General features: G+C 29.5%; 1 protein-coding gene across 8 annotated transcripts in view; it reads left to right on the forward strand.

The window, feature by feature from the left end:
* Positions 1-26,395, forward strand: part of LOC106687050 (YLP motif-containing protein 1) — a 75,357-nt gene that overhangs the window by 11,308 nt on the left and 37,654 nt on the right. For all 8 annotated transcript variants that reach the window (XM_014430715.3, XM_014430718.3, XM_014430716.3 and 5 more), the window contains 9 exons: positions 6,411-6,515; positions 6,622-6,716; positions 9,352-9,436; positions 9,517-9,627; positions 11,708-11,818; positions 12,533-12,976; positions 15,270-16,670; positions 16,748-16,820; positions 18,141-18,180. In XM_014430715.3, coding sequence (XP_014286201.1) covers positions 6,411-6,515; positions 6,622-6,716; positions 9,352-9,436; positions 9,517-9,627; positions 11,708-11,818; positions 12,533-12,976; positions 15,270-16,670; positions 16,748-16,820; positions 18,141-18,180 — 2,465 coding nt within the window. The remainder of the gene's footprint in view (positions 1-6,410; positions 6,516-6,621; positions 6,717-9,351; positions 9,437-9,516; positions 9,628-11,707; positions 11,819-12,532; positions 12,977-15,269; positions 16,671-16,747; positions 16,821-18,140; positions 18,181-26,395) is intronic.

Consider the following 26,395-nt stretch of genomic DNA (forward strand, 5'->3'; position numbering starts at 1 on the left):
GATTTCTGATTGGTGGCAGATTTTTGTAGTTATGCTGAAGTAACATCTTCAGGTTTTATAAACAAAATACATTATTCAAGCTGAAAGATCTTAATAAATTTATTGGTTATACTCTCAGTATTAAATTCTAATCAGCCTGATAGAACTGTGATAATGCTGAGAACTGTGTGAAATCTGTTTCATTCAAATTTGTGTTCTTAGGTTTAAATACTTTTATTTTTTCTGAAATGTTTGTGTATAAACTTTTTATTCTTTTAATGGTAACGTGAAGGATTCTTTCTTGCATGAAGTTTGTGAACAAAAAAACAATTTATTGAAGTACCTCACTCATCTTGTTTCTTTTTATTAATTACTTATTATTTTTATCTTTATTTAAATAATTTGCCTATAGGAAATATTTTTTATTTAAACTCTGTACTAGTTGCTTTTTATTCCCCCATAACATGACTAATTTGGTATTTCTGGTTAGTTGATGATTTATTAATCTAAACACTTTTGTCCCAAATTAGTAAGGATGTAACAGTTATAAATAATTCAGAACTTCATATGCTTGTTTATTTTCTTAATTATTATTATTTATGCTAAATACATATACTCATTTTCTCAAAACATATAATAAAATTATGGTTACATAAAAACTATTTATTTATTTTTTAAATTACTCTTAAAACAATGAAATTTATTCTAGCACTCTGTAATACAACAACAATCAATAAGTTATATAGGTTGTTGGTTAAAACTGTATAAAGTTATAGGTTTGATACTAGGGAAAATAAAATTGTATGTTAATAAGAGATGCCTGTTTTTTAGAAGTGTCCATTATACAGAAGTTCTATGGTAAACCATTTCTTTTTCTTTTCCTTCGTCGGCCCAAGACTCCCGTTAACCATGTTTTAAAATGTATTTGGACGGGTTTGCATGGAAATTAGTTCACTTTTCTTTCAGTTTTTGGAATAACTTCAAAATTATACATCTTGAATACTCTCAGCGCTCATTTTCTTTATTCTTGATAGTTGAATTGCCACTAATAATATTAATTAAACCATTATTAGCATCTATATTACAAGCAATTCTTGAATTGCTCTTAGCACCCAGACCAGTCAGGAAAGACGTGTGATCTCAGTGGACACTCTAGCTATTTTATTACTTGCCATTTACTGATATACATAATATAATAAATAAGTATAATAATGAACCATTGCATAATAATTTTAGAATTTTTATATTATTGTGGAATGTGTGGCATGTTTATGTTAAATATACCAGGGTTATTGTGGGTACTTGAAAAGAGAAAAGAACTAATTTTCAAATTTTATCAATTATTTTGAATCAGCTATAATAAAACAAAAAAACTTATTTAATTTTTCTATTAATTTTTAAACAACATATTGTTACAATTATGTACCTATTTTGTATATAATTGTAATTATATATATTACAATAAATACCATTCTTCGTTTTTCAATAACATAATCAATCATTAATAAACTAATGGTACAGTTCTTCAAAAAGTAACTTATGAAAATTTGATTTAATAATTTTGGTTAATCTTCATTTTTTTTGTGTGCTGAAACCAAAAATGAATTCTTGTTTTCTTTCTTCACATATAGATTTTGGCATATCTCTGTTGTTTTATGCTGTGTTTACAAGCCAAAAATCATAAAATATCATATCCTTCATAGCTCCGTGGTTAACTAACAGATTTACTTCAAATTTTTATTGTACCGAAAGAACATTAAAATATACTAACTGGTATAAATCGGATTAAAGTTAACTTGAATTTGAGATATAGTACATTATATTAATGATTAAATGGAATTTGGTCCGGGTGCGGTCAAATTAAACTCAAATAGTGAATTGGTGTACTATTTTTATTTGAGCCAACATTTCTCCCCATGTTTCATGGCTTATAATGAACTATTTGGCATATTAAAGAGTCCATTTGATACCATCAAAATTTTAAGTTGAGTTGAGTACGTTAGGAGCTAAAAATGATTTTTGTGCTATAAAACTTCCCTTTAAAATCAATACATGATTGGAGAAAAGGGAGTTCTTTTGGCCAAAATTATCAAGTTAAGTTTTTGGTTGTAAACCTGTGTAAATTAATAATCATAGATAATAAATTCTTTATAAACGTAATTTAATAAATACAAATAAATCCTCCCATTACCTTCTTAAAATTTCTCATCTATAACTATTTTTTTCAGTTTAAAGTATTCTTTAATTTAAAGTTCAAATGTTTTCCATTGGAAATCCATTGTACGTAAATGAATAATAGCACACAAGCTTCACAGCACTAAAGAGACATTCATGCCTTAAGCATTAAGGTAATAAATTAATATTTATCATTTTTCAGTCCGCTTTATCTGTTTAATTTATTACTTTTTCCAATCCTACCTGGTTTGCTTATTAGGAAATACAACTGGATAGGAAAAACTTGTCTTTTGGTAATAGAATTCATTTCATAACTATAGTTAAAATTTATTTTAAATTCTATTTATGATAATATCTAGATACTTTTATTATACTTATTATTATTTAATATACTTAGTAGATTATTTTAATATACTGTTTCTATATTCAATAAACTAAAATAAATTAAATAAACTTAGGCAAGCTATTCATTTGCTTACAGACACTAAAGTAAGTTGAGTGTTTCATTGTTGTGACATAAAACATTAAAATGTTATCTATTTTGAACTGAAACATTCTTTTATAAACTTGATTGCTTGGCTTTCATTTCATCAGTATGCCAGAAAATTTAAAATAAGGGGATTATGGTTTCAGGTACATTGTACCTGTTCTTATTGGTTGTGTAAATTCAGATCTCTTTGTCAGAATGATTGTTAGATAATGTCTTCTAGAAAGAAAAAAATATTGTGCCAGTATAAATCAGTCGTTGTAATGGCTGTCTCATATTTATTAAAATTCATTTTCTACTCATTCTGCCTTAGATTAGTTTTGTGGAAAACAATCTGGGGAATGTAGATAGAGCTATACATGGTACTAGTAAAATTAGATAATATATAGTTAACATTAATGAGATGTTAGTGGTGACTGTAGATTAATATGAGGAGATCTTCCGCTCAAATAAATAAATTTATGTTTAGTTGCTGACCGCACCCCTGACCATCTTCTCCCCATATTGTTAACATTGTTATGTTTATGTGAAAATGACTTGAATAATTTAACACAATGTTTACTAGTTACATATTGAAAACAGGATTCTTTTTTTTCTCTAATGGTAGCTTAAGAGTTGCTTTTACTGCAAAATACTTCCAAGTATTGCTATATTTTTTATAATAAACATTAGATATAGTTTATGATGACTTTGGGTTTTACAACAGTCATAGTCAAGAATTTCCAGATTCATGATTTAGGGCACCTTATAGCACAGTTGTAACCATTGATGAGTTAAAACAACTTATTTTGATGACTCATCAAACTATTAGTGATCGTTTTTAGCAGCATTCCAGAAATGCTTAAGAAAGCCTTGTAAACAACCTTAATTTTTCTAATAAGTAATGTTTCTTTTATTTAAACCCATGTTTTGAAGGAGGAGAGGATTCATTTCTATTCAGTGAATTTGTAGACATTTTAGTTTTATTATTTCCTTCAAGTGATGTGTCGTATCTAATAAAAAAATATTCATTGTGAAGGAGAACTTTCACATTTGCTGCCTTCACTAAAGTTGTGAGACTTAGAACACCTTGTCCAAAGAATTGAGCAAAAGTCGCAGTACCATATCTTCAATTTGGAAACATGAGGCTTCAGATTCAGGATCTTGTAGGAAAGGGGCATTTCTTAAAAATTAAGAAACACTGTCATTCAACTCTTGAAGAAATTGAGTGGCTATTGCTAAAATTGTTTAAAATCCAAAGAAAGCACAATATTCCTCTTTCTGTATCCATCCTGCTTGCTAAAGTTAACGATATCTTGAAAACTGTTTCTCGTTGTACTAGGTGATTTGCATAACAAAAATATCTAGAGGGTGGATTCAAGGTTTTTGTTCTTTGCATGACATTGGTTTTAGAAACTTATAATGGTGAAGCTCCAGGAGTGCCTTCGGCAACACCATACCTACAAACCAATGCCTGATCGCTACTCAATAATCTATAATTGATCATCTTATATTATAAATTTAGAAAGGTTATATTTTTACTACAAAATACATCATCTTTTCTGGTGGACTAAGGAGTACAAAACTTAAAAGCAATTTTAGAAAACAGTTATAAGATTTCTTCAAGACGTGGAGTGGACATAAAATTGGAAAACTAAAATCAGTTTCCTTGATATAATGATTCATGATTTACCAGCATCACCAATCAACAATTTTTTTCAACATTCTGGCATTCTGAGAAATCTGATTGAGAAACAATTACTAAAACCAGATGCATTTGTTTTAATATTACAAAATTACATCAGTCAAATGAAAACAGGGTTATAGTGTGTTCATAGAATCCCTTTTGAATATTGAAAATGTTTCAAAACAAAATATTTATCTCTTATAACCCATTCGAGACCAATTTCTGAGCCGAAAAGATCAACTGTACACTGTGTGTGTAATGATCTTGAATTACAATTATCAGTCAGTATTGAAGAAGTGACCGTTAGAACAAGACTGGTTTAAAACAAAAATTATTCTACAAGTGTGTAAAAATAAAATTTTATGTTGGTTTCATATTAGATTATGTTTGGGCGATTGTTTCAAGGGTTATCATTTTGTACAACAAATGTAAGTGTCACATCCTTCTAGGAAAATTCATTATCATGTACTGCTTCATAAAAATTCATGTTTATATTATTTTAATTTTATTATTTCATTTTATCTATAATTATATTCTTTTCTTCATTACAGAACCTAAAATAAGGATTTCATTTTACCCGACTATTTTTGGAATAAATGTTCAATTTAATAATGTGTTTTTATTTTATTTTATAATGCACACCTGGTGTGCAACCATCCTACCAGCTACCTGCAATAATCTTATTTGTACAAAGGGAGTTACAAAGCGACTGATTTCTATTGCAAACATATTTTTTATCAAAAATATAAAAATAAAGCATAAAAAAAAATTTTTGGATTCTGGGTCTCCAAAATTATGTGCTGTCTCGAATGGGTTAAGTAAAAAGGGAAAATTGACAAAATAGTTAGTAAATATATACTATTATATCCTTTAGGATTACAGGTATTGGAAATCCTGAAATAGACTTTTGTTATACAGAGATGTTTTTTCATCAACTAATGAAATTTATATTGTATACTGAATAAAAAATATTATTGTATTAAGGGCATTAATAATTCAGTCCTTCCAGTTCTAGAGGTTGTGATGGATGTGATTAAATGATATGTCTTATATTCTCTTATCTTAGGTAGATGTAAGGACTGTTGGTACTTTTCATTGGGGTAAATTTAATGAATTGCAAAGGCATTTGATGTTGACAGTTCTAATAAACCTTAAGAAGCAATTCTTATTTTATATTGTGTGATGAAAATATTAAGCATGTGGTGGAAGAAGAAATGGAAGTTCTGAGTAAAAAGTTTTTATATTGAGTGATTAATGCAAAAGTAGAAATCTTATTTGCGATTGTTGCTTATGTAACATTGTTAGGTAATAATAGCTGTATTAATAATTTATGAGGTTTGGATTAGTATAGGCTCCGACATTGTTATTAATTGTTTTCAATGAATTTTACCGTAATGGTTAATGCATAATTTTATTTTTTAAATAATAGGATAACTGTTATGAAAGAATTTTTATTTTTGAAATTAGGGGATGAATTTTTGATATAATGTATATGTATATTTGTATATAAATAATTGACCATATTTTTCAAAATATGAAGGAGATGGTCGTGGTGCAGTCAAACAGGAACTAAAAATAGTTAACAATTATTTATTTTCTGATGAAGCCCTACAAAGTGCAGCGAAATGTCAGCAAATAAATAGTTATTAACTATATTTTTAACTAAAATTTACTCTAAGACTAATTGTTATTTTATTTTATATATTATTATTCTAAATTTCAGAAATCACCATAAAAAATGAAAAGTGTTTTAAAACAATATATATGCCAAATTTCATCACTATTGGTTCATAACTAGAGGGCTTATAGTTCAAAATATGAAAAAAAATCATCTTTTTTATCTCTAAAAGTTTGAAAGACTTTTAATTGTTATAAAGGATGCCAAAAACAGCATAAAATTCATATGTTTAAAGATTTTCAAGTTTTATGGTTCACTTATTTAGGCTTTGATGATTTTATGATAGAAGTTTCTGGACAGTTTTTTCAAATGGCTGGATAATAGTTACTAATTTTCTTGTACAAAATATATTGAATTTGTCTTTAAAAAATTAAAGGTGCCATTAAGATAGCATGTTACACAAATATGTTTTATTTTGGTCTTAGACTGTTGGTGGAGCATGGCCTGTTCAGAACCAACAACAACAGTGGGACCAGTGGACTCAATGGCAGCAACAGTATGCTCAATGGCAGCAAGAATATGGTGACAAGGTATTTTATATTACTTTAACTTTAAAATACTTAGTTTTTTAAAAAAATTTATTTTATGAGTACAACTATTTGGTTCTCTATTTTAAATTTATTTGTTTAATTTCAGTACATGCAAAGTGTACAGCAGAGCACACAGGCCTCCTCTACAACGGCCTCTACTATACCCATGAGTGTTCCTCCCACAACTGCTTCTGCAGGGGGGTAAGTTTCATGGCATTTATTTTATTTTGATACTGCAGCTCTATATTGGGATACCTTTCTTAAAGTGTTACCTACTTTAGGACATTTGTTCTCCTTTCTTGTGATGTGATCTTGTTAATTTTGAAGGCTTCAGGTTCACCTCCAGATAAACATTGGTTGAAAACTTTTGATTGTTAAATAAGCTCCCAATAATTTTCATACGAAAGGATTCATTATTCTAGAAAGGAAAAAGCGTTGATTTTCTATGTATGTTTTTAAAGCACATTTAAAATACAAAAAAATAAATTGCTAGTTACTTGTTATTTTTCAACTATTTGAGGATAATTATACCCTTATTATCTCATAATTTATTCCTTTTCATCCCAGTTTTTAGACTTTCATTATTATGTGGTTATATTTAGTTTTTTCCTCTGTATCCAGCTGAATCGTTCTATTACATATATTACCTCAAGTCTGAGTGCTTGATACACAAAATGCTATAGTTTTCTATGTAAGACACTACAGGACAATAAATTCTCAGAACAGATTCTATTGAGACCATCCCTGCAGCATCATTAAGGGTTTGATTCGGTGATGTGGTTCCCGGAAAGGTCCCACTCACCTCTTGAGTACCCCAGGAGTCTGTGCTATCTCCAATACTTTTCTCAATAAATACGGCTAAAACTGTTGGAGCCAAGTATGACTAGACTATTATAGTGACTTATACTGACAATAAAGCCATCTACAGTAGTTAAATGATTATAGAGACAGCTCTACGGCTGGTGGAAAAGGTTTGTATGGGAATCACCAAGAAACTGGAAGGGCTGAATATTACAGTTAATCTCAAGAAGACTAACTGTATTATTTTCTCCTTCCAGAAGAACAAGCTTCCTCTCCCTAAAGTGTTAGGGTAGCAGGGTATGAGAATAGATTAGCAGGCAGCATTAGATATCTGGTTGTCACCCTTGACAGACAATTGATCCCAGCTCACCACAATAACAAGATCAACCTGGTTAGAACCAAGTCTTAGAGGTTTAATCATCTGCTAATTTCTAATAAATAAATTTAATGCCCTATGCATATCAGATTTATCAGATACCTATGTATATTAAGTTTTGCATTGCATTTTTGTTTTCACCCAATATATGTGAAAAGTTGAAATTGAAGTGTTTCTTTTGTGCACTCTGGATTAATAAACTCTCCCACTTAACCAGCTATGTCTCGGTTCCTACAAGAATGGATAAGCAGGGTTTTACTGTAATTATTTATTTTTATGCATTGAATACAAAATATTTTTATTTTACTTCTATAATGGAATATTGAGAACATTTCTTGACACCTAATACCTTCTGGAATAGAAATGAAAACAGCAAATTAATAAATACATGGTAATTTAGGCCCTGTACAAGTGAGAAACCTCTACTACTGACAATTACAATGAGAGCTTCCGATAATTTTGAATTGAAATATCTGTTACTGAGAATTCTTAAACCTTTACAACCGTGATTTGATTTTTTTTTTTTATGTTTACCTCTGTAATTGGGACTTTGTGGCTCAATAGCCTCTATAAATAAGACAATTTGTCATGTTTAGACATATTATGTCACGTTTGCTTACATAAATTTGAATTTCTTCTACTCACAATTTGTTTTCAGCATTGTCTAAGGTTTTTGAAGAAGAGTTAGAGTTGCAGAGATGTTATAGAAAGACTTTTGAAGGGTGTCGCAGAAAAAGTATTATGAGATATTATAATAAATATTTTGAGATGCCAAATAATAATAATCCTGACATATTTGGTCAAATTTATATTAATGAGATACACCTTATAGCAAGTAGCACTGAAATACAAACCAATATAACTGATAATTTAAGCCATAAGTTTTGTATTGTTCTAAAAAATAAAATTACATACATATTGAAACATAAAATTTATTTAAAGTGAAGGTAAATTTGTTAAATTTAAATTAAAATTATTTCATCAGTTTTAATTAATAAACATAATTTTTTATGTTCTGGCTAGCACGCCATCCTCAGGAACACAAATTTCATTTGCTCATTCTATTACAAATTAATTTTTTTTTTTTTATGAAATGTTAGCTGAACACAATACAATTTGTTAATTAATTAAAATTAGTGATATAATTTGCCTTCAAGTGTAATAAAATATGCATTTTCACCTCAATAAATGAAGAACAGTACTTTCTATTGCTCCTAGCTGGACCCTCTATAAATAAGACAACTGTCATTTTAAACCTGTCTATTTAGATAACTGGGTAAATGAAGAATCTCTTTAAGTGATCAAAAATCCTAGGTCCCTTGAGATCCCATTTATACAGGTTACACTGTCTTCTAATTTTATTTGTAAATCAAATAAGGTCACCAAGTCCACGTTTTACACACACTAACATAAATTACTTATTGAAATCTTGTTGTACCATTGTCAGAACTAGATTAGGTTGTCTATAGTTACAACATAGTTTTATTGTTCATTGTTACTCTTATTTCAACTATCAAAACCTCATAAGCAAGGTTATAAAGTAAAATATATATTTATCTCTGTTTCTTATTGTAATGTTATTTACTGGTTAACCTTTTCTAGTTCTCAGGGGATTTTCCTATGATAATCACGAACAAATTTATATGATTAATTTTGTAGGGATGAAAAAAGAGGAGCTACTGGTTCTGGTCCTCCAGATGCTAAGAAACCTAAGACTGATGAAAATTCTGTTGAAGCAATAAAGGTTATTATTTCTTATCTATTTTAAAATTTGTTCTTAAAAAATATGGATTCCTCTGTTTATGCTATAATTTCTGTTTTTAGGATGTTCTTAAAGAAATGGCTGAAGCAGAAAAACAATTTGATGAACAGTTCAACAATTGGGAGGTGCAATTCAATACTTGGCGTGAACAAAATGCTAGTCATCCAGACACGGTAAGTGTTTGTTTTCTTTAAAAATAGTGTTTATTTATTGTGTAATCAAATATAGGTGCTATATTTGAATATAATATACTTAAATATAGTTTAAATATAGATGGATTGGTAGATACAAAAAAAATTAATTCTGGGGCTAAATCTCTTAAAAATTACATACAAGAGGAAAATACAAAAATAATATGTAGCCAAAAGACAACAGATTCCACAGGAAATAGACGAGAAAATAAGGAAATTCTCCTGGTAAAAAGATATTATTTTCTTTCTATTTGAAGTAGACAAATCTGAGCTGGAGACTAGTGATTTGATGTCAAAAGCCAAAATTCACGTTGTTGCCAATTTTTGAGAAATGGTCTCCTTATTCAGTGCGCTCTAGTAGTTTAGCAGATGACCACAGAGATTTTTAGTACCATATAAAATGTAGGAAGTTTAATTTACATCAATTTTGTATAGAATGTTTTTCTTGAGAAAAAAAAAAAAAAACAATACCTTCCAAGATATAATCTAAATACAACAAAACATTTATGACTTTTTTGCCAGAAACAAAAAGAAAAAAACAAGATTCCCAGCAAAATATTTGTTAGTAAACCTCAGGTTTTTGTTTAGAGACCCTAAAAACGAGTGTACCAAACGTTGTGACTTTCCTGTGTGGACCTTCCTAATTTTCCTGTGTGGCCTACACAAGTGGTTCCCAAACATTTTCGTTGCAGCACCCTTGAGCAAAAAGAAATCCGTGACACCCTACAAAACTTGAACTAAAAAAATTTCATAGCACCTCTGTTGAGCAAAGAACATTTACAGAAATTATTCTTAGATTGGCTGTACAATATGTGTAGGGAAAGAAGAAAAAAAAGTGCAAAATAAATGCTGTATATTTCCTATTTATATATATATTTTTTTGTATTATTTTGAGAAAGTGGGACTCACTTGGGGCACTGCAGGATTTGGGCACCACTGTCCTAGACTATTTGATTTGACTAAAATATAATAATTTTGTGGTAAAAGTTGTGAAGAAGGATTTTTCTGATTGAAATAATTACCTATCTATAATCATTTAATCTATAAGCAACTTTGAAGTCATAGTTAAACAGAAAAATAAACCATTAATAAACAAACTCTGAAATCAATTTCATCAAAATATAAATTTATTTAAAATTTTAGTGATTTACAACTACAGCTAAAATAATAATCATGAATAACAACTACAAATTTATTTTTTAAAGATCTGAATTGACTAAAAAAAATTATATTTTTCATTTTATATTATTTGAAAATTTAGTCATTAATGATGATTTTTTTTGTTTTGTGACTAATAATTTAGTTATCAATCGAATAATTATCACTTAACTCAGAAGATTAGAATCTTCAATTGGATTTAGAACTTCAAAATTAAACTAAACAATTTTTCAGTGTAAAAAGCTTCTGTTTAATATAAGTGGGCAGTAATGAAGATTCTTTATTAAGGTTCTTATATGCAAAAACTAATTTGGTTGAATGTAAATTTTTTTTTTTAATCATTGAAATTGTAGAAGAAATAGATGTTAATTAGGCTTTTTTTGAGAGAGAGAACTCTCCAAAAAATATTTTAAACCAAAATTTTGTAGAATGGTAGAAAGTGTCATTTTATACTCAGAACTTCATTAAGAATAATTATAAGTAGATCTAAAATCATCCAAAAAAAAAATTATAAAATAAAAATAAATGGTTGGCTGATAATAAATAGTTTTATAACTATTTGAGTTTTTATTTGACCGCACCCGAACCATCTTCCTTTGAATCAACAATTATAACATTTTCAAATGCACAATGTTTTTGTCTTTATGAAAACAATTTCCATTTAATGGTGAGCATCTCTTTATTTTAAAGTTAAAAGATAATGGCCATATATTTAACTATTGATGGAGAAACCAAATTTTTCTTTCAATCTAAAAGTTGCATCTTCCTGAAGAGCCTTTCTCATTGATGGTTAGACAGTTCATTTTTAAATAATCATGTTTAATTGATTATAGCCTAAGGGGAAAAAAATTAATTGCAGAAGTATTATGGCATTGTTTAACTTTCATATGTGTATTCTTATCAGGAGCAATACAAGGCTTATGAAGCAAAATGGAAAAGTTGGAGAAACCAGCTATTACAACGTCGTGAACAAATGAGGAAAAAACGAACAGCTAAGATGGCAGAGTTGGCCAAGGTTAGTCATCTATGTAATGTGCAAATATATCTCAACTTAGTTTTAGTAAAGTGTTCTGTCGAACCTTCAGTGATCCAATAGCATTGGGATTATTATTTTTCTCTTCTAGTAATTTCCCGATTGTCCTTGTTAATGCTGATAATAACATGAAATTTAATGCTGTGCAGTGTTTTTACTAAATATATTTTAAGCTACAGCCTGATGTCAATTCAGGCCATCCATTAAGTTCTGTCAAGAATCCCTCACTGACTGGACTAATGTATCCTTCTGAATTTAAGTTGTAATTTTTATATAGTTTTCTTGTTTTAATTCCTTACTGAACAGAATAAGTTTTGGGCTGAATATTCTCTATTGTATTATAAAAAAAACAACTGTATTATGTTAACTAAAATAATTTCTCTGACTTAATGTTGAAAAATCGTATAATCGAGATACCTAATAGGGTAATGTTAGTGTTTGTAATTTTTTAAAAAAATTATTGAGAGTATATTTTTAGGAACAATTTTTAAGCTTATTATTTATTTTCTATTTAATTCTTTTGTTATTCTTGATATAAAATATATCCATTTTTTTTATTTTTATGTGCTGAATGAATTGCCAATTATTTTTAAAATTTACATTATACTGGACTCTATTTTCTTTACTGGACATTATTTTGGTTCAGATGGATCTTTTTTTAATATTTTATAATTTATTAATATTTATATGTTTCAGCTGGAGCAGCAACCATCAACTTCTTACTCAGCGACAGGAACAGTTGGCATATCTGCCTCAATGACTGTGCCTCCTCCTACACTAGGTGCTACATCTGTGGCCTCTGCTTCTGTCACGCCAGCAGTTACACCTGCAGTTTTACCATCGACTGCAATGCCACCACCTGGTATGGCTGGAAATGGTACAGATAGTACTAATCCATATGCTTTATACAATAACTCCTTCTATAACCAACAAGGAGGATATATGTTTGGTTCCACACCTTATGGTGTTCCTCCTGTGTTCCCTCCAGTCCCACCTCCAGTTGTGGCTCCAACAAGTACATCAGTTCCTCCACCCACTAGTTCATCTACTGCCCTATCCACAACTAGTGCTTCTAATAACACATCGTCAGCTGTTCAAGCCGAAGCTGGGCAGAATAAGCCTGTTGATGGCTCATCTACGGTAAGTTTGTTGATTCATTTTTTACATATGACTTTACAGATACCAGATTTTCTGGTTCAGATTTTATCCTACGGATATATTTTTTTACTAATTTTTAATCCAAATGTTTATGTGAATGTTAGTAGCATGTCTAAACTCATCGAGTTAAGAATTAATCCAACTTTTATGAAAGTTTTCACTTATTATAGTTTTCTTATTTCAACACATCGCCAAATAAGTCCCCGATCTGACACATATATGGCAATATTGTTGACAAACCCATATGATTTCTGGATAGTAATAACCTTTAAATAGTATGTGTCAAAATTTCATGGCATTCTGACCATTACAGTTGTTTTAGTGACTGCAGTTTTGTAATTTTTCAGACAATGAGTAGAAAGGAATTTTGTGTATTGATTAAACACTGTTTTTTGATGGAGAAAAATACTATTGAAACTGAAAAGTGGCTTGATAAGCGGGGGACTCTCCACCAGGAAAATCAACTATTATTGACCGGTATACTGAATTTAAACATAGTCATGTTTCCTGTATACATGACCAAATCACTCTAGTTGACGTTTAGGTTGGTTTTTAATGAGGTTATAGCTATCTACTCCCTTATCATCTCGTTCCTTATCTGGTCATAATATATTATTCCTATGACAGTCATAGGGCTCATATGTCTCATATGGCTAACATCCCCCAACTTCCAGAGCCATACTGTGGAGTCAGCAGATAAACAGCTTTAAAGGTGCATAGCTTGGCCTGGTTCGTGACCTCTCTCTTGCCTACTATGGAGTTGAAAATTTGTTGTCATATTTTGTTAGCTTTTGTTATTCTACTGGAAACTTTTTTGTATCCAGTAGCAGTGTTGCTAACCTCGTAGAAGCTCATAGATGGTGCAAGGACCTAGTACAAGTTGTAGAGTGAATAATTATAGTAACATACTAATAATAAGGGGACATAAAAAGTTGTATTTATTCATATGATCATATTAATATAATTTATTAAAAGTTTTATTTATTTTAAATTTTAATAATAAATTAATCATATTTAAAACAATTTATCACCTTATATAAATAAATTGTTTATTTAATTTAAAGTAATAGCATATTTTTAATATTAATATATAATAATAATAATAATAATAATAAGAAGAAGAAGAAGAAGAAGGAAAAACAAATGATAATAATAATAGTTTGCACCGCTACAACCCATGAAGGGTAAGGGGTAAGGGGTTGAGTACTTTGTAAGGAAGTACTGTTTTTTGAACAACAGTTATACAAGGAGGTGATTTTTTCAATATCATGCTGAATATATACAATATATAAATATTAAGATTACAATATAAAAATAATTCTAATAATACTGAAAGAATAAGAATCCCAGAAATAAAAGTGATCATTTATAAGGAATATTCATTTATAAAGTTAAATTACAGTAGAAATACTATTTCTTTGTGTATTGCCTTTAAATAAGAGTGGAAATACTATTTCTTTGTGTATTGCCTTTCTTATCAACTTGCCAACCTTGTATATACTTATTATAATTTGGTTAATATAAAATATATTAATAAAATATTAATATATTTTATTTATGGTTATTACAAATGATTTTTTTTTAAATGCCAAATCTGTGTTAGGAACGAAGCTATTTTTGTTTTAGTCACATCTTGCTAAATTTGTGAGCCTTTTAAGAAATTAAAAAATTGATAAAAAGCAATTTTTTTTCCATTACTAAGATAGGTGTTACTTGATTGATAAATTAATTAAAAAGTTAGTAAATAGAATAGTTGTTTTTGTACAGCTTTATAAAGTATTCCTGTAAATTATTTCCCCTACTTTATTGTTTGGAATGTTTATAAATAAGGGCTAAAAAGGTTTTTGTATTATTAACATAATTTAAGGCTGAAATTTGAAATTCAATGGTTTTTTTATTAACAATCCAATCTAAATTGGCATTTGAAATTTAGTTTTCATTTCTCTGTTTCTCATTCTTAGTGTGCATTTATCTGTGACCTCTTTATCATGTAATTTAGTTTTTCTATTTGTTCAAAAAATTCAATTTTGTATTATATATGTTTTCATACAAAAGGGTTTATTTAGTAATGTTTAGGTTGTTTAATATAGAGAAAATTACCTATTCTAAGTGTTTCTTGCCTAATTCAAACATTAATAATTCTTACTACCTTTTCATTTTCGTCAAATATTATAATTTATTATCATATGATTATTATTGAACATATTGTTTAAACTTTATTTAATTAGTTGTGTTGAGTTTTCCTGTATTGTTTATTTTTTAAATTTCATTGCAGAATAATGTTACTGCCATCCCAGGATCAACCAAAACTTCAGATCCGCAATCAGCAGTAAATTTCAGTCAACCTCCGCCATCGTCAACTACACAAGCTTCTTCTACAAACAATGGTTCACAGAACAGCTCAGATAGTGGTGGTATTCCTGGTTTAGACTTGTTAAATCATCCACCATCTTCTCAGTCATCTAAGCAACCAGAGTTCAACCCAACTTCCACTTCAAGTTTGATCCCAAAGCAGCAAGAAATAATTCAGACACCTGCTGATAGTAAACCTTTTGATTTTCCATCACCTGCTAAAAATCAAAACACTACAGTACCTCCACCGTCTATGATGAACTTCCCTCCACCAGGTTATTTAAACCCTTCTTTTAAGGTTTTTCAAATGGGAACCAACCCTAATCCTGGTCTTTTACCATCTAAACATAATCCGAACAAAGAACTTGTTGAGGCTTTGATGAATACTATTGAAACCAATCCTGGTTCAAATCAAGATGGAAGAAATCAAAATTACAATGTGAATAGACATCAAAGACCTGATTTTGATCTTAAAGGCCAACAAGATTTTAGGGGCAATCAAATGAACAACTTCCCTCCCCCGAACAATTTCAGTGATAACCAATGGGGTGGTAACCAAACATCTAATAAAGCACCTCTTCTTCCAACTCCCAGTATTCAAGGGTTTAATCATGGTAAGCAGGGTGATATTCACATGGGACATAATAATATGCCTCCTTTCAATCAACTACCAGGTTACAAGAACAATGATGGGTCTTCAAGTTTTAGAAATGATGGACCTCCACCTCGCTTTGGTGGACCACAAGGTTTCAGAGGTAATGATGGTCCACCAGGTTTCAGGGGATCTGATGGTTTTAAGAATGATGGACCCCCTTCAGGTTTCAAGAATGATTCATCTCTTCCGGGGTTCAGAGCAGATGGACCTCCTCCTGATTTCAGGAACGATGGACCTCCACCAAACTTTAGAAATGATGGTCCCCCGAATTACAGGGGTGATGGCTCTCAAAACTTTAGGGCTGATGGGCCTCATAATTTTCGTGGTAATGAGGGTTCAAGGCAGAATGGACCTCCAGGATTCAGAGGTAGTGATTGTGGTCCTGGTTACAGGGGAAGCAATGATGGTCCCCCTTCTGGGTTTAGAGATGGTCCTCCTTTGGGTTTTAGGGATGGACCAGGATTCAGGAATGATGGCTTTAGGGGAGAAAACATTCGTTCCAATGATGGCCATGGTTCTGATAGTTTTAGGAGCAATAACTACAGGAAAGATGACTTCGACCGCCCTCCTTATATGAATGATGATAATTATAGTTTTGGGAAAGGATCTGATAAGAATCGAGAAGAGCCAGACGGTTATAGCCAGGATTTCGACAACCGTAGTGATAGGGTAAAGTAAAATATCTGCATTATTATTATTATTTATTTTTTTAATAGTAAGTAGATAATATTGATTTATTGGTTTAGGGACGAAATGATTATAATGATGAAAGCTATGACAACCATTCTGATGACAGAGGACCACCTGGAAATCAAAGAGGTATTAATAATTTATTTTTGTTTATTAACTAATAACAACATTGCTTAGTGGATTCTACACTCTTACAAAACTCACTTAAGAAAAATGAAAATAACTAACTGTTGCTTGTTTTAACTAACTTTTACTTGCTAAAATATTTACTACAATGCCTCCAAAAGTAAGAAATTGTTTGGTTTTTATTGTATTTATCAAACTGCTTTTGAACACAGTATTTTTTGTTTGGTGCGTGTTTCAATAAATCAGGTTTTCTAACACATGAGCCTGACTACATGTAGGTGTCCATGTGAGAAGCCATAAACCATAATTTTTTCAATTTAAATTTATCCATATATGTAGAATCAATGATATATATGGCAAAAATACATCTTAAAAGATATTTATAAGACGATAGCACGAAAAATCTGTTATTGTTAGATGAGCACATATGTTTCAAAAACTAATATATTTTTTTGTCTATGCCTTTATATAAAGCTAAAGTCTATTTTGTTTGAACACCTGACTGATCTGAGGAACTTCAAATCTGACTACAAAATTCTTTCATGTTAGTTTGACCGTTTATTGAGGAAGGCTTTGGCTATGTTGCATCATGATCTATTTACGATGTAAGAAGAACCTGTAGAAAATATTCATTAAACTGTTATAGCTTTGTTCCTATTGGTCTTAATGTGATGCTATATGATTCTATCAGAGCAAAAGTGGCCAAACCCATAAAATAATTTTTTGTTGTTTATACAGTGCACCTTAAATGTGTATTAAGGCTTAAGTTGATTTACAAACATATAACTTTTTAAAAAATCTTGAATAATTTAAAATGCTTTTTAGCAAGTCAGCTTTGTTTAGTTTTTCTACATAAACTTTAAATTTTATTCAGGTCTGTCAGATGTACTTGGTCGTGTGCCTACTCATGTATATGAAAAGGCACTCATTTTCCAAATTTATCATCGGTGAAACCATAGGGCACAGTTGTTGATAGATTGTCTATTTAGTTATATTTTTAGCTCTGCATAGCTGTACACACGTTACTCTGTGTAGTTTGTGCACTCAAACACGGAAAACAAAACCAACTCCCTCTGAACTATACGACATACAATTAAGAAGATTGCTTGTCACCAATTATAAAATGGTCATACTTATTCAGAAACCTTCATAGGCATGCCCACAACAACTCATTATACTCTTATCTTAATTTGATGAATGTTATAAAAAGGCATACAGAAAAACAAAGAAACATCTATATTTTTCATAGATTTTGTTTATCCTTTAGGATTTAAATTGTTTTGATATCATTTAGCTCTGAATTTTCCTTTTTCACTGTTTCAGATTTCAGGTATCCTCCTTCAGGTTCAGATTCTCAAGACAGGTAGGATAAGCAATATTTACCACTATTTTTTAATTTTATCATAGTATAAAATAGATTATGCATACTTTTTATTTATTATAATTTTTTATTAATGCTCTAATATAATCGGCAAAAAACAGTATTATATAGTTTTTTCCCTAAAGAAATGATCCATAAAATTTAGTTGTGTAACTTTGAGTTCGTACATTCATATTCTATGACTTGAGTGGGTTTAAGAGGAGTGACAAGTATTAATGGAGAATAAAATTGTTGTCCACTTCACGATTGGACAGGTTCAGTATTAGAGGCGTTCAAATGCAGTAAGTATGTACCTTGTTAGCCGGGGCCTTAGTAAAATTGTCTGTTAAATAGGGTTCCGTTATACATGGGTGTCCGCTAAGAGAAGTTTCACTTTACAGATAAAATATAAATGTTTTAAAAAAAAGTTACAATTTTTTTAATGTATCAAACAAATTATTTTTATGAGCATATAGGGAGGGGTCATTCTCTCAAAATGGTAGAATTTCCAGTATACTTTATCTAAGATTTTTTTCTGTATTTTTAGTCCCATTATTACTTGAGGACTATTTGGAATGATAATTAAAATCCTGAAGTGGGCTGGGTGTATGTATAAATTAATATATAATTTTATACTTTTTTTTTTTTTTGAGTTTTGAAGGAACAGGTTACACAAATCTGTTGACAAGGGACTGTCAAACTGTCAGCAATGCTGATAAGTACAATTGGTGAAGATCACATTGAAGTCAATTATGATTTTGAAAACCGAGGGCAGGGGGCTGGGAATTGAAGCAAGATATTAATTTAAAGATTTTGAGATGACTGCAGAGATTAATTAGACATTTTTACAGTTTACTAATTCACTCTATGGCTAATTATTTAAAGGATGATATTTAAAATTTATTAATGAGGTGTTGAATGAGTATAACCACAAATATTTCTGATTAACATGCTGAGGTAATGATAGAGCTTTTAAAAAAAAAGAATTAATCCTGTTAATCATTTTTGCTACTGGCTGCTCTCGTTGATTTAAGTATGCAGCCTAATGTAGGGGAATGCCAGGAGACTGGAATTTGGACTATTTAACTAAAATATTACAGATAAAAATATTACAGTACAATCTTGTTTAATAGGTAATTTGATAACACCACCTTTTGTATTAGTTACACAAGTTTTTTGTTGTTATGTTACAACTATCTTTCAGGTAAAATGTTAGGGATAGAATTTCTGCCATTCTGGGAGAATGACCTATTTGTGAAATACGTGTAATAATTATAAAAAAGTGTTATATTGAATAGGTAATATCAAGTCTGTTATTCTCTAACCCTGAGCTGTTGAATTAAAACTATGAGTTTAACTTACTAGGAATACATAACAAAATTATTAATAATCATAATCCCAAGAGTCTCAAAATTTATGTTATTAGTGTTTTTTTTTCTAAATGTTTTCTTTATATTTGATATAGGTCTATTCTTCCTAGTTTATAATTTTTATATTACTGCCATTCTAAAAAATATATTGAAATAATTTTTGTAAATATTTAATGTGATCCAAAATATTGGGATATCCATGAAAATAAATAAGCACTCATAGCAAATAAACCACCGCTTAAATAAATCTGACATCATACTATTACAAACTTATGTAATATTATTGATATTGAAATAATATTTTCAAATTTTAAAAATAAAAAATCATTATTTATTGAAATAGTTTAATGATGATTAATAGTTCTTTAAGGATTGAAATGCTGTTTTCATTTTGAAGAACGACATGTCCAGTTTTATTATATACTTCATCTTTTATTTTTATTTTCCTGCTACATTGGTTATTGTTATTTAGCTGTTAGTAATTGCCTTTTGAAATAACTTCAATGATACTTAATATCTTAGGAAATATAGAAGCTTAGAAGAACATTTATTGAACCTCAAATTGACTTTAAGCATATAGGCAAATTTTATTTAGTCTCAGCATAGACATTTTAATCATAGTTTTTAGTTCATTGTATTTTGAAAACGAGATGTGAGTTTATCTTTGTTGCTATTTCAGGATTTTTCGATCTTGGTCCAGATTTTGAATAACCAAAACAAGATGATTGTGAAATAAAACGATTAATGTTGGTGCTGTAGTACACAATGGATATTAATGTTATAATATCTTTAGATATTACCAGAGCCTCTAGAGGATTAAAAACAATAAAGATATTCTTTACTTCATTGATTATTCACTTTCTTATCTTCTTTTACAGATTTGTATTTAAGGATTAATTCTACCTAAAGCACCATTTTTGCAATCATTTAACTTCTTCCTTTAATTTCATTTCAATCAGTTTAAAAGAACTAGAATAAAAAATTAATTAAGCATGATCAGAAAGATTTAACTTGATTTAAGAATTATTTATCACGTTGATGTATTATGAAAAGACAAAATTTTTATTCTTAGTTGGGACAAAGTTCATAAATATGAAACAATGTATATTCATTAGAGCTGTCAACAATATCTGGTGACAATTTTTTTAAAAGTTTTTAAGTGTTTTATTTCATATATTTATATTAACTTTTAAAAGATATATCTTTATAAAAGAATCATTGCTGTAAATATGAAAGCTTTTTTTGTATTCAGCCTATTGTACTAATAGATTATTATATTTTATTATTTTACTGAGTTGTGAGAAACTTTGAAATCCAGGTTTCAACTTTAATATTTTAATCCAAATTCACCATCTTATTTATATATAATTCAGTAGTATAGATCTCTTTTCTGGCTCTCAGGAGCGATGGATTTTGACAAATAAGGTATTAAAAAAAAGGCAATTTCTTGGAGAATTGATGAATCTCAATTTTGATTTTTAAACTCTTGCTAGGACTTTAATAAAATTTATTCCAAAAGGTGAGGGTAGTAAGTTGACAGATGGAGATGGTACAAATCGGTTTCAAATAATTTTGACATCGACATCAATGGATACTTTCTTATTGAAGTTATTGTTCCAAAGCGCAAAAATTAACTGGTTTCGAGATAGCTATAATTTCCATATTGGTACTTATAACATTTTGTTTAGTTTTTAAGGTTACAATGATTGATTCGTCTTGCTTTATTATTAAACTGAAAGGATACTTTCTAGTTATTAATTACATACTAATAGAGTAAATTATTATTTAAATATAGTCATTGTACACACAAGTATATAGCTTAACTAATTTTGTATATTGGATTGACTTTTTTGATAATTTCTACTATTTTTTTGAGAAATATTCGAGGGGTTGACTGAACATTGGTGACAAGATTGTCTTATTGCTGATCTTATAGCTTTGGGTTTGGAAGACTGTCTGTGGAGAAATCTGATTATACCATCATCAAACCTTGGGGGTTTTTTCCTTCTAAGCCCTACACCCGCACCCGCGTGGGGATGAAGTCATGATGAAAATGGGTTGAAGGTACTTTTTCTGCATTCTGGTAGAAATGCATTTTAAGAGGTTAAGAGGGAGCTAAGGAAATTAGATTATTTGGGAAGAGGTAGTATTTTGTGTCTTTTGGCGATAGGGCTCACCAGGTATTTTTTGATTCAAATAATTTATATACTTGTACTTAGTCGATTCTGAATATGTTTGTGTGTGTCTACCACCTTTGTGGCCGTCCTGTCGGTGTCAGTGTCCTAAATAGTGGGTCACCTTCGGGTTCACAAAGCCTTTGTTTATTATATGTATTATTGAAACATATTAGTGAGGAGAGATGTACAGGGTGTCCCATTAAATATGATCACCTCTCTCCTTAACATCAATAATTTTAGGAATATTGATTTAATTTTTGCTAATTCATAAAAATAGCACGTGGTCTATCTTTTTAGGGTATTGTTAACTTTCCAAGCTTTCTCCCATGTACATAACTCTGGAAAAATGGTGTATTTTTTTATGGATTCTGATGTTAAGGTTAATTCATATGGGTGCATCTTTCTCTGTTCTGAAGAAGTAGATCCCCAAAAATTGGACTATCCTCTCAAAGATGTCTACTGTCACCTCAAGATACTTGAAACTTCTGCTTAGTAGGATCGTCCATTCTTGCTTATCAAGAGTCAAAATAAACGAGTTGAAGATGTAAAGGGCATGTGTTTCGTTTTTTTTTGTGCTTATCTCTGAACTCCACTGTGTATAACTTCAATAAGTTTGTCCATCAGGAATTTCTATATTATACTCATCTGATGGCTGATGGTATAAATTTATTTAACGCTTTAGTGTATTTCTTCCAAAATTTTTATTTTTTCTCAATCGGTATATATGATCATATGAAACTTTTACTTGGCCATCATTTTTAAGAACAAATGGCTGATCGTAATATGTTTTGAGGATCATCCTGAGGTGACGTATAAGTGATGTTAACTAAAAAAAATTAGTTCAGCAGTTTTTTTAGTTCAATTTTTGCATTAATTTTATCTTGAAATGTAACATTTGAAATTTTGAAAGAGGATAATTTTTTATGGTTGGTTTATACGGTTTCACTAACTTAAAAAATATGACCAGTATCTATATCACCAAGTGTTTTGTTAAATCTGATGCTGCTAAATAATTTGGCTGAGTGCTAAGTTATCAGAATTATGAAAAGACTAAAGTGAAGATTTTTTTTGTAATATCTTGGAAAAGATTTTAATAAATAACCAAACACTAAATGTACCAATTGTTGCTGCTAACTGTGGTAGCTCAATTGGTTAGGACCCTCACTCCTAACTCTCAGTTCCCAATTATAGGCATATAATTTATTGAAGTTAAGCTTCTTCTGGCATTGTAAAGTAAATTTGCCTGGTTCAAACAAAATGTGCAATGCTATAACAAATGTATGTATACATAAGTTTATTTTTATCAGTGTTTTATTATAGAAAATAAAAAGAATTTATTTATTTACATAAAAAGCACGAAGGTTTACAATAACTAAACAAATTCTGCTAAATACCTTCCTAATAAGAATCTTTCTGTACCTTGTTTTTTCTGATTTCTCCATTTTGATAGTCTCTCTAATCTCTATATGTTACAGTAAATCTATCAACAGTAAATCTGTCCTTCCCTTATTTCTGTGTTACCAAAATTTTGGATTTTGTGAATGCACACTTCTGGTAATTATTAAACTCAATTATAGTATTCTTTCAAACATTCAATTCAAGACTGCAAAATTTTATAGATAGCATTTCTCTTGACCAACAGTAAATATCTGAAAAAAATACCCAACCTTATCTAATGTAGATCCAGTTAGACAAATATTAGCCGGTAAACGCTGTCATACAAAGTTCATTGAAATTAAACTTCCACCTAATATATTTCTGAAAATATAATTGTATGACCTTCACTGCAAATACATTCTACTGGAATCAATCTCATATGAAGACTTGCTGATTTCAGATCGTTCACGACACAGAAAATCATTTTTAATTTTTTTTTAAAATATAGTTTAGTAAAGAAGTTTAAATTTAACACAACATTAACCTTCAAGGAGAATAACCTTCAATATATAAATTATATTTCATAAACCATATGACTTTAATAAATACCAATTCATTAATTAATTTTTTTATAATTATAAATTATATTTATACAAGGAATTGTATTTTATTAGGTGCTTTAGACAAATTGACCTGAATCAGATGATAAGTTAAATGCCTCCCCTTCTAAGTGCATGCAATGCCTCAGCTTAACACTTTTTTAATGTTTAATGATGTTTATTCTTATTCATTATTAATCTGCATAATTTATGTTGTAGAGGCACTACTATAGGCATATTCTTCTCTTGTTATACACCAAAGTTACGTTCTATTATTTATATTAGTTAATTATTTTTATCGGACTTTACTTATCATGAGCCATTAATTTTTTAGAGTGTGAATAAATGGAAATTGATGAATAAAAGAGATATTTCCTTTTTGTGAAATATTTCCCTCAATAAAATTCCATTTTCTAATCCTGCAATACAAAAATTGTCAACAAGTGCTAAAATGTAAAAAGGCTCCCTTCCAAAACGTGATAGTCTCGCTTATATCTTTTTTTGTTTTCCGCTATATTAAATGTAGATCACTTCTGGGGTTGTGAGACCCTCTTATGGCAGGCCTCGCCACTATAAAGTAGATACCTGGTTGTTTCTTGGATTGGACTCAACCTGGCAATGAGCATGGTGCTGATCATATTACCTCCTTTTAGTTTAACAGTTGGTCAAGAAACTATATTTCCTTATTAAGTATTAAACCAAAGATCGTTCTTGTTTGTAGAAAATAAGAACTAGGAAACTTAGAAATTAGGGATTGTAGAGGTCGAGTACAATCTGCCAAGTTAAGGTTTGTGGAGTATCAGAGTTCATTTGAAGTGGAAATTAGCCTAAGACAAAGGAATCCAGTAGCTTCTCTCCTGTTTAACATTGTTCTACAAGCAATCATTAAAAGAGTTTGACTAAATCAGGAAGGGACAGTTTATATGACGTAATAATTAAGGGAAGATCTCTGCGGGGCATGAAGGTGGCCTTTGAAGCACTAGATTTAGAGGCAAAGTTGATCTGGTTACATATCAATGAGAAAAAGTCCAAGATTAATAGGCTGGTGTTATTATTATTTTTTAAAATTTTTAATTAAATTACTTTTTTAACAATTAATTATCTTTGTCATAGTTGTTTTTAACATCTGATGAATTAGGACGATTTTCAAAGTTTCAATGGCCTATTGTGTTTTTTATCTCCTATTCTCAGATGTCTGTTATAATATATAAATCTCTTAATAAAATTAAAGAAATGTAAAAAATACTGTATTTAGTTGAATAAAGGTCTACCCCAGTTCGATGATAATTGTTCTGGAAAAATATCGGGGAGAAAGGAAGTAACTGCTAATAAGAAATAAATTATCATAATACTTTGGGAATGTTATGATACAGATTTGAAATTAGAACATAAATACCTACCTAAATTGGAATCATAGAATTGAGTTTTCAAAATTTTTAAGAAAGTGGCTTTGATATTTCAATGAAACAAAAGCGCCCTTTTTGAAAAAAACTATACTATTAAACTTAACAGGACAGTAAGCACTTAATTTTTAGCAAATTTACTCTACTTAAAAAAAATTAGGATTTTTCTGGAGTAAAATAAATTTCCGGTCTTTTGCTGCGGGCATAAATTTATTGTCAGTCCTAACCAAAACAACATATTAAGAATTCAGAGCTACCATTTATTTGATATATATCTATTTTCCTTTGTTTCTTGAACTAAGATATGGCTTAAGTCCTCATAGGCTCTCTTTTTAGAGTACATGTATGTACCAATACTGTTAGTTTTCTTCTCTAAAGGTATTTAAAATTTAATGTTGCATTGATAAGCTTATTTTTCAAGTTTCAATTCAAATGGTATTATCTAGAAAGTGAAGATCATTCTAGCTATCAGGATAATATGTGAGACTTAAATATCAAAAAATGAAAGGAATTAGGAAGTACTGAACCTGTATGATGTATTATTTGTACTTCGAAATTTCCATCAAAAGATTCATTAGACAAATTCCAGGAGAAGTGGTTATGGTTAACATCATTTAATGATTTAGAGAATATATAATATTCTAAGAGAAGGTTATTTAGAATATTATGTGAGTCTTTTTCAAGATATTTTTTGTGAAGAGATAAATAATTAAGATAAATAAAAATAAATGGGAAATACAGAAATATACCTGTTTAGATCTTAAAGAATACAGAAACTATTCATTGATATCACCTTAAATTAAATTTTCAATCAGAATACTCTGATCATCTCATTGTTTTCAAAATTAAATATTTTTTTAATTTGGATCAATTTACTCTAAATTTAAATGGGCAATAGTTGTTATTCATTAATTAGGAATTTATAATCTTTCATATTCAGGCTATATCGGATTATGTTGTTACAGTCATTAAACCCCTAGACATAAGACATACGTTCAGAAGCATGCTTTTAAAAATATATATATTTATTAGCTTGTAAAGTCCTAAGAACAATTTTTTTTTTTTTTTTTTTTTTAAATTGGATAGGTTTCGATAAGAAATAATTTGTTTTCTTCTTGTGACTATAAGCACTAGCCAATTGTATGCCATATAATATTAGGTTTACTGTCAACATTTAGGCAAAATCAACAAATCTCATTGGTTCACAGTAGAATCATCTATGGAGTCCATGCCAAATATTGTAAACCTTAGACTTTGAAATCTATCACACCAACTGATATTATAATGAGCAA

This window comes from Halyomorpha halys, unplaced genomic scaffold (genome assembly GCF_000696795.3).
Source record: "Halyomorpha halys isolate HHAL.00 unplaced genomic scaffold, Hhal_1.1 Scaffold910.1, whole genome shotgun sequence".
Taxonomy (NCBI): Eukaryota; Metazoa; Arthropoda; class Insecta; order Hemiptera; family Pentatomidae; genus Halyomorpha; species Halyomorpha halys.